A 9,453-nucleotide genomic window follows, 5' to 3' on the forward strand; every position below is an offset into this window, starting at 1 on the left:
ATTAAAAAAAAATGTCTTCACCGCTGGTGGATCATTGATTGAGATGTGACTACTTTTCAACTCTATAATCTAAAAACAAATACCTGACCATTGCATTTATTATGAGATAATTTGTTTGCATGCTGGTAATCTTTTCCTGTACATGTTAACTCTTCAGGACAAACAACATCAGTGCCAACCTCTAAGTTTTTAATCTGATCTGGGTGGGAGGCCTCAAGTACGTGGGTGGGTTTTTGGCATGCAACTGACAGAGACGAGCAAAAATGGGATTGGCAGATGAGAGCTTGTTTTCAAGCCTGCAAGTCACATAGGAGTTCACAGTCTGTGTTTGTCATCACCCACGCTGACAGAGACAAAAGAACAGTACGGAAGTCCGTATACAAGAAAATGGCAGCAAAGTAAGAGCTGTGTCAAGTAACTCCCCAGGTATGTCCTCACGTTAAAGGTTTATGAGCAATGTCACATGACCTTATGACCTACCCAATTCTGTCCTATAATTAAATAGTCCCTCTGTTGTAATACAGTCTATGTAATAAAACTGACATAGTTTATGAGTGGATTAAGGAGTGCTTTATACTTATGCCTAAATCACAATCCCACAAAATAAATATGCCACATTTATTATGCACGTATTGGTACAGTCATCAGTTGCCCTCTCCCACCAATGTGGTTTGTTTGCTTAAAGGAATACTCATACATTTTAGCAAATATAATTTGATCAATGTTTGATCAGCTTCCTGTTGTGTAACACACATGTGATCCCAGTGTCACATAAAGGTGGAGGTGGTGTCAGTTATCCTGTTGTACTAAGTAAATATAAGAGTAATGGTGCAATTCATGTCTTTATTTTTGAAACTCTTATCACCCACAATATGTTCTGTTCCGTTGAGGTCACACAGCTCCATCCCCAGCAGCTCTGATGTTGCTCCACTGCCCTCTGTGGGTGCTTGTGGTGACCACGGTCAAAGCTGCGGGGGCTGTAGTCAGGGTGGGCCAGTCTCCCACAGAGAAGGTCAAGTCATTTCCTGCTCTGAGAAACCTCCGTCCCTCACAGCTGTCAGGGCCGTCAGAAGCCCACTTCCCACATCTGCACACCCCCCTCCCTTCTCGTGCTCTTTTTCAAAGATGTGATGGATTGTTCTGAACAAACTCCCTCATGCCGCTGCTAAATTAAAGACGGTCCATCAAACCTGAGCTAAAATCAGGAGAAATGATTCCTCGTATGTCAACCTGGGCTGTGAGAGCAGATCCGTGTGCAGGAGATAGCCGCTAAAATGAGAATACAGTGTCTCAAGATGGACCAGGAAATGTAGTAAGTAGCTGTTAACATACATGTTCTATGGTAAATGCATTTGTGTAGGTTGAAGCGCTGACACGGCGACATGGGGAATTCTCTTATAGAGGAACCAGCTGTGTACAAACATGCAATAGTAGTTAAGGCCCTGTTACAGACTGCAGACAGACAAGCTGACTGTTTTCAAAGTCACGGTCGGGCTCTTATATGTTTGAGTTTCACATTCCACACTCATTTCACATTAGAGGACTGTTAGCCCTGCAGTTTTTGCGGACCAATGTTAGAGTTTGTAATCAGAAACAAAAGTCTTTGGACACTGGGATTCCTCATTTACAGGTACAACATGTGTAAGATGTTAAAATTCCTACGCATCAAGTCAAGAGTTTTGGAGCTGATGAGTAAATCTCTGGAAGACGGCAGGGCCGGAACGAGGGCATTGTCCTCCAACTCTGGAGTAAAGTCACTGTAACTGATTGTAGATTGTAGATTAATTCTAATTTCCTCAATTACCACTCTCTACTACCTGATCTTTACATGAAAGGTCTTGTTTGCCTTTTTTTTTGTAGTGGCAAACAGAAGTGATGGTTTACATTTTATGAATTTCTTCGATAAATACAGGATACGAGTTTCGCAAAAATTAGGTTTACGTTTCGAATCGGGAACAATCATTTGCCGTTGTCATCCGTAAAGTTATGCATGATTTGAAAAACACAACCTCTGTTTGATCTTCATAATTTACTGGATTGGAGACTCGGTCTGACAAGATGGAGGCGTCCGGAAGGAATCGGGCTTCTCGGATGTCTGAGTGGGCTTTTTGCACCGTGCCCTTTGACCTCATCCTGTGAGAAGACAGCTCAGCTATCAAAGAACAGGGACCGGGGGGGGGGGGGGGGGGGGCTCCTGAAGAATGATGTTGAATTTGCAAAGAAAACCCCAAAAGTATTTTTTTCCATTACACAATATAATTAAGACTATAAATATCCTATCAGTTAACAGTAGCTGCAACAAAGGCCATGTATTAAGAATAATTGTGTCGTGGTGCCGTCCACTTTTACCCAGATGCCAACAAAGAAATACAAAAGAGAGTCAGCGAGGAAAGCGCTGTTGGAGGAAGGATAAAGTTGATTTAAAGCCTGTGACATCTGACTTCATGTGGGCAGTCTCAATGAATGTCACAGAGCAGGACATCAAAGCAGGGATTCTGTGGCCAGGATGCAGCATTGATGGCATCTTCCTCATCTGTGATTCCAGGTGTCACTGCAGGGAGAGGGTCTGCAGGGGTTGTCCACAGCCCTGTGAAGTTTATCTGGCAATAAAAGGCAATACGTTTTCTTGGTAGGCCATGGACATACTGAGTATTTCCCAATTGAGCGGACGCAGCAGGAAAACACTGTCAATATTTGCTTGTCTTTGCAATGCTCACACTGAGGTCAAAGTCTTTTTGGACATACAAGGACACCTTTTACAAGGGCAACGGAAAATAGTCAAATTTGGTCATGTCTTTGCTGGACGGCTGATTATTTACTGTCTGCCCGTGTACACATCATGGCTTTATTGTGGAGAATAGTACGAGGGTGGGGGTGGAGGATGACTAGACCATCTGCGTTTTCATGCAGTACATATTTCCTGTAAAAATGATGGTATGGTTTCTCTTTGTCTGTCTTACCCCACAGCACAGCTCAGAGTCCTGAGGTATGACAAAGCCCGTCTTTCTTTTTTCCTAACTTTATCTCTCCTCTCACTCCCACCCTCCTCCCTTTCCTCCTCTCACCTCACTCACTCCTGCTCCATCATTTCCTGTTGAGTCACCGACGGAGCCAGACTGCCCCGTGCTTTACAGCGTGCCGGTCTTTTTCCTTGCGTTCCTCCTCCTTCACTTCCTGGATGTTTAAAAAGTGAAATGAAAGATCATATTAAACACCACAAACTATTGACATTTACCTCCGATCTGAATTACACTCTGGAAAATTTTTTTTTTTCATTGCTACTGGCCATTTCCAGACTGTGGTGCAGTAAGGCCGCAAATAAATCTAGGCAATACGTGCCAGTGTGTGAGGGAGGGAGGGGGGGTTGAGGGCAGAGCCCGAAGAAACGAAAGGGCTCTGCGGTGGATTGGTTGAGTCATTCAAAAATACATCTGCTGACTCGGTTGGCAAATGTTTCTCCAGGAGCACATCACCAAATTATCTGTGTGTGTATGTGATTATAGCCTGTTATTACAGGAAGAGTCACTGTCAAAGACAGAATCAAGGAACTCCCCAACCATTGATCTCTATTATTCTAAAACAAAAAGTTGGGAGAAGTTAAGAATTCATTGAATGAGAAATGATGTTCTTGTTGTTCATTGGTTGGAAATTGTGACGAACATTATTGCACAGGTCACACCAAAAGGAAAATAAAGGAGTGCCTTTTCGCACTGGTGCTGTAATTCCTATTCTGGCACTCCTACAAAGTTTTTCTGAGATTTGATCATTTCATCATCGCCACACACCCATTTTTTCCACATTAGTCTTATAATTATGTCAATCCAACTCGAAAAAACAATGTGACTGAGAATATGGGCTCGAGGACATGCTCCAGAATTACTCATCCTGGACGTGTTGCAAGTTCAACAAATGTTGTGTCATACTTGACATTACTATGAGCGGTGACTTATTACTGACGCCTCCTCGTCGAGATGAAATGTGATCTCCTGATCTGTTAGCGTACTCTCATGTGATTCATCCAGTGTTTAGATGACTGTGTTTATAGTAATTATCTGTTCAGCTTTACTTAGATGCTTAAATTCTATCCCCATAAAACAAAAAAAGAGACGATTGCATCAGCAAAAGTTACTTTTGGAAAGACTCGTACAGATGTGATCTGCATCACAGAATTCCTCCACATGGAGTGCAGCCAGTGGGTACCCTAATCAAACACTCTTCCTGTCTGTCAGCTGCCTAGCAGTTCTACAGGCTGGTCTCTCCTTCAGTTTATCAGCCTGGCCCAGCCACATGGACGAAGGCCTTGATGGAGGAAACACACTGCGTCTGGCCTGTCACCAAGAACCTATTGACCATGGGAGATCCCACCAGGAGGGGCAACGCGGTGGCACAGCGGGTAGCACTGTTGCCTCCTGTGTTCAAATCTGCCTTGGACTTTTCCCTGTGGAGGTTGCATGGTGTCTTTGTGTCAGCGCGGCTTCATCCCACCACCAAAAACATGTAATACAATGGTGGCCAATGTCAGCTGGGATAGGTTAACCGTGAACAGAAAAGCATTATTTAAAGTGCGGTAAGTAATAGAAGATTTGAAAATGAAATACAAACCCCGCAGAGCCTGCTCGTTCTCATAACACAGATATCGAGAGCTGGCCTGAAAAGATAAGCACTACTAAATAAAACACATTGCTATTTTTATTATAACCTTTTTTTTATTATGATATAAGTGGCATTCCGTGTATCTGTGAACCAATACAGTACAATTTAAGATATTATGCTACTATATTTTAACAACTGAAGGCAGAGCATAATCCTTCAGCTTCATTCACAGCTTCTCTTGACTGTTTCCCTAATCGTTGCTACATCAGTGTCAGAGACCTTCGTTAAAGGAAAGGCCTGATCTTACCTGCCTTCTAAAATGACACTTTAAAAAAATAGACTTTATGTTTACTCAGGTTGCCTTTGATTAATACTAAATTCTGCTTAAAAATCTGACACATTTTAAAACAGACACAAAAACATAGGAAATCTGGAGTGTGTCAAATACATTTCCACAGCACTGAAGGTATATGCATATTTATGAATTTAATATATATACATTTTTGAATGAAATAAATTTATGAAACTTTATTCATTCCTCATTAGCTCTTATTTACATATAATGTGCACACTCACACCATCATCAATCAATATTTGCAAAACAATTTAATTATCACAATGAACATTCCGAGATTTCTCATTTTAACGGTCAACTCGTGCTTTTAATTTTCTAAGTCTCATGATAATGATTGATTCCTGAGGCGAGATCATTTTCTTAGAAGTTTTCCAGGTGCACCACCCTGCTCTCCCGTCGTGAATGCTCGGCTTCAAACACCAGCAAATGGCTCACCAGTGTCTCCTCGGGCCCTGAACGGATCAGGGATGGATCATTGTTCTGTTCTCACAAAACACAAAGGAACAAACAGAGGCACAGAGAGAAGAGTGGTCAACCACCTGTTTTTAAATCTTACCGTCAAATAGAGATTAATTACAGTAACTTCATAGATCATTTTGCAATATAACATAAATAATCGCAATAATAAAGAGCAGTAAATAATATAAATCACTCACTGCCACGGCAGAAATAAAGGCTTCCATGAGGTGGTAGTCTGCTCCACCATGCCCAGTCATTCCAAAGTGTCTGTGGGCATCTGCGGGTGGCGTATACTTGGTGGCACCATGGGTCAGGAAATCAAACACGCGTATCTCATCGCCATCATACGACAGCTCCCCCTGTGAAAACATAGTTCACAATGTAGCTGCCATGTGGCTGCTGCTTCCGACGCAGTTAAGCATTTGTGGTTACGATTGTACAGAAGTTTGTGCTTTGTATTCTTTTCAACTTTTAATAACGTTACTGTTAACTGGCATCATATATGCATACAAATGATGAGGTGTGTAGAAAAATATGTTCCTTCTGCTAAAACTGTATCCAACTGGATAACCTCAGCATTGTGGCACGCCGTGGGGCTCACAGCGGTACGTCCCACAATCTCTACACTTCATTGTATGAAAACGCCTTGAAGGAGGGCTCTCAACATCAAAAGGTATACTTATATTCCTGGATCATCATCCCTAAAGACTGAGTGTTTGTTTGTTATAGCAGCAATACCTGTGATTTTACTGCCCCCCTGCATCCCTATATCTACAAACACACACCGTTGGTTGAGTAGATTTTATTTTCGGGCCTGCAGATGAGCAATTTCTTCCTACCTTGCTGCCATAGATGGTTGTTTTTCGATGGCAGACCTTCTCAGTGAACGCCACCATGGTAAAGGCTGCTGTCACGCCCCCTTCAAACTCCAAGTTAACAACCTTGACGAATGGTACAGAACAGTATTCTGACACGAATGGAAAATGGCGTTTTCATCTTTAAAATGTGTGTTTGGGTTAGTAAATTGGGGATTGTACGTTAAATTTGTACTTAAAATGGTAAAACTTCTTAAATTATTTTGCAGAGGCAAAGAAAATGGATCGATTTGTATTTGGTCCCACATTGGGAAAGAATCATATCAAAGGATTCTGGACCAAGATGTGGCCCTGGATGAGAAGCAGAAAGAAGAGCAGTTCCAATCACTCAGACATTATAAAATAGTCAAACAAAATCCATTAATAACAGACAAACACACAAAAGTACGAGCAAAAACACGAAATCCTTGCTTTAGCTAATCCAGCAAAGAAGAAAGGACATAATTATTATTATTATTTTTTAAATCATGCCACTAAATCCGGTGTAGCCTGTGGATTAAAAGCAAAACCTATTGCCACACAGTATTCAGCTCCAGCTGAAATAATGTCGTAAAGGATTATCATTGCTTTATTTGAAAATCACCCAATAATCTATTATTTTGGGGTGCTTTGGGAGGAACTCTTAATCCAAATCTGGATTTAATATGTGTGCATCTGAAATAATTTGGAGCTGTGATGTTATAAAGCCAGTGATGTCTGACCTGGTTACTGCAGACATCGTTGTCACACTCGTAAACACAACGTCCGTACGGTCCAGTCCGCAGCACCTCCGTTACTGACTCGATGTCTGGGTGAGAGTTCTCACATATGATTGACACAAGCCAGCCAGTGTTTCCCTAGCACACACACACACACACACGGACGGTAATAATGCACCGAAATTGAAGTCTTAGGTTTGCAGAAGGTAATCTGTAATTATAATGTGGTAAAATTACCTGTTTCACCCGGTCTAGGTAGATTTTGCATGCCGAGTATGGGCAATCTTTCTCTATTGAGCAATCCAAGCAGCGATCTCCAGCACCTGCTGGCTGAAATAAATATTTAAACAGTTTATCATATAACAAAAGATTAAAAAACTTTATTCCATTGCTATAATGGCAACATTGACAGCGCTGATCAAAAACACCACACACAAATGTTAAAAGGAATATTGAGTGCATCATTTTATGAGCTGTTTCACATAGATTTATATTACAGTTCTATGGCCATAAATACTATTGTGGTTGTAAATACTATCAATACTGAGTAACCTTTCATTTTTTTGCATTGGCAACAGACCTTGCTTTCTTTCCGGAAGTGGCTCAGGGATCCAAATGAAGAAACTTTTATACACCTATCAATAACGAAGAAAGTTGTAAATGATTAATCTCTGGACAAACAGAAAACAACTTGTTCAACACCAAAAAACACAAAATGCAGTGAGCAACATTCAGAAAAAGGCATTCAAAAACGTGATACACTCGATATTTCACTATTAACCCAGAAACATTTATTTTAATATTGATCTTATTATGTCTCAACAGTGACGGCTTTCTGTTGCTTTACCTGCGTAATCCAGCCCAGTGATGTATCAGGTCAATGTCATGACAGGACTTGGCCAGAAGAGAACAAGAGCTCTCCGACTCATTCCTCCAGTTCCCCCGAACAAATGAGTGAGCGAAGTGGTAAAAGCCAACCTGGAACAAGAGATTTAAAAAAAAATACTGGATTTAATAGGATTTTATTACTATTGATTACATTTCAATATCGGTATTCCTACCGGCTCAAGGTGCTGAATGTGGACCAGATCGCCGATGACTCCGGCATCTATCAGCTCCTAAAAAAAAGATCCATATATTTCATTTGTTTAACCTCAACAAGGAAAATTAGATTTTATTTCACCTTTTTCCCATGTATAGGAAACTGAGTAGCATTCAGTATTTGAAATTTCTTATTCCTTAATTCATTTTATCGAAATCAAATCGCATCAGGGAACTAAATTCTCAAAACGCGAAGAAATCTGTGAAATGTTTTCAGAAACAAAGAAAATTCACCTTTATTTGGTGAATGAGGGGATCATAGCGGAGAACATGACCCACTGATAGCATGACACCACTCTGCTTGCAAGCCTCCACAATCGCCATGCAGTCTTCAGCAGTAGTCTAAAGATTCATTAACACATTAATGTACAAGGAAGGGATGTGTCATACAAAAATAATCATATAAAAAAATGAAGATTTTTTTTGTTTCCACAACTGACCAATCATAGTTTTTTTCCCCTAAAATGTGTTTGTTATAAATAAACCCATCTTTTTTCTGTATGATATGAAGCATGTTGGAATAATAACATACAGAAATACAATGATTTTGATAACTTGAACCTGTAGGACATTTAACACAAACATGAAGGCTGAAGTAATGTGCGTTACTCAGACGATAATGTTTATTTATTCACTCACTGCCATTGGTTTCTCCAGCAGAATATGATATCCTTTCATCGCAAACGCCACAGCAGGTTCCTGTGGAACGCAAAGTATTTAATAAATATATTTTAATACATAATAAACACCAAAGAAAACAAGAAAAAAGAAATGAAAATGCAATTATTATTTTGACCTTATGAAGGCGGTCAGGAGTGCAGATCAAAACTGCATCTGCAAACTTCTCTCTTTCAGTCACTCTGTGCCAGTCTAATTGGAAAACACAGCATTCCTTTTCAAACTGACATTCTATCTAATATGAGAAAATAGCAAATACTTTCATGCATATTTTGTATTTAAAGGCTCACCTTCAAATATGTTTTCATCTAAAATGTCGTGTCGCAGTCGAAGTTCAGTGCAAGCAAATTTCCTTGGATCAGCGACTCCAACAACCTGAAATTACGAGTTGCGTTGATTTGAAGTGAGCAACTCAATAACCTGGCAACACACGAATGTTGTACATTTTCCAAGAACTGTAATTTGCAAGTATGTGTAATTAATGAAGATAATATATTTCTGTATATTTTCAATACAATTTACTTAAAGTAAGGATTGTTGAACATTGTGACTGAGGACATCATCTCAGAGAAACACGAGTTTGACGGACAACCATCCTCACCTGCATGCGTTCAGGATGTATGACTGCAAACCGAGCGTAGATTTGGCCTCTGCAGCCAGCTCCTACCACGATGACGCGGACAGGTGACGTCAT

General features: G+C 40.5%; 1 protein-coding gene across 1 annotated transcript; it reads right to left on the minus strand.

The window, feature by feature from the left end:
* Positions 1-5,308: 5,308 nt before the first annotated feature.
* zgc:154075 (uncharacterized protein LOC556929 homolog) lies at positions 5,309-9,453 on the minus strand. The gene is made up of 13 exons (XM_068751548.1): positions 9,361-9,453; positions 9,050-9,134; positions 8,878-8,951; positions 8,721-8,780; positions 8,316-8,423; positions 8,042-8,098; positions 7,828-7,958; positions 7,561-7,615; positions 7,218-7,310; positions 6,984-7,118; positions 6,247-6,348; positions 5,605-5,766; positions 5,309-5,428 (listed from the first exon to the last, which is right to left on the minus strand). The coding sequence occupies exons 1-13, from the start codon at positions 9,451-9,453 to the stop codon at positions 5,309-5,311; spliced, it is 1,275 nt and encodes a 424-aa protein (XP_068607649.1).

Source organism: Brachionichthys hirsutus, chromosome 2 (assembly GCF_040956055.1).
Source record: "Brachionichthys hirsutus isolate HB-005 chromosome 2, CSIRO-AGI_Bhir_v1, whole genome shotgun sequence".
Classification (NCBI taxonomy): domain Eukaryota; kingdom Metazoa; phylum Chordata; class Actinopteri; order Lophiiformes; family Brachionichthyidae; genus Brachionichthys; species Brachionichthys hirsutus.

Excerpts from the sequence above, each read along its gene's own strand:
- zgc:154075 (XM_068751548.1), bottom strand. The coding sequence starts at position 9,453 with ATGACGTCACCTGTCCGCGTCATCGTGGTAGGAGCTGGCTGCAGAGGC. Across the intron at positions 8,952-9,049 it reads AGATGAAAACATATTTGAAG|ACTGGCACAGAGTGACTGAA; the intron begins GTGAGCCTTTAA and ends TTTTCCAATTAG. Across the intron at positions 5,429-5,604 it reads CCTTTATTTCTGCCGTGGCA|AACAATGATCCATCCCTGAT; the intron begins GTGAGTGATTTA and ends TTGTGAGAACAG.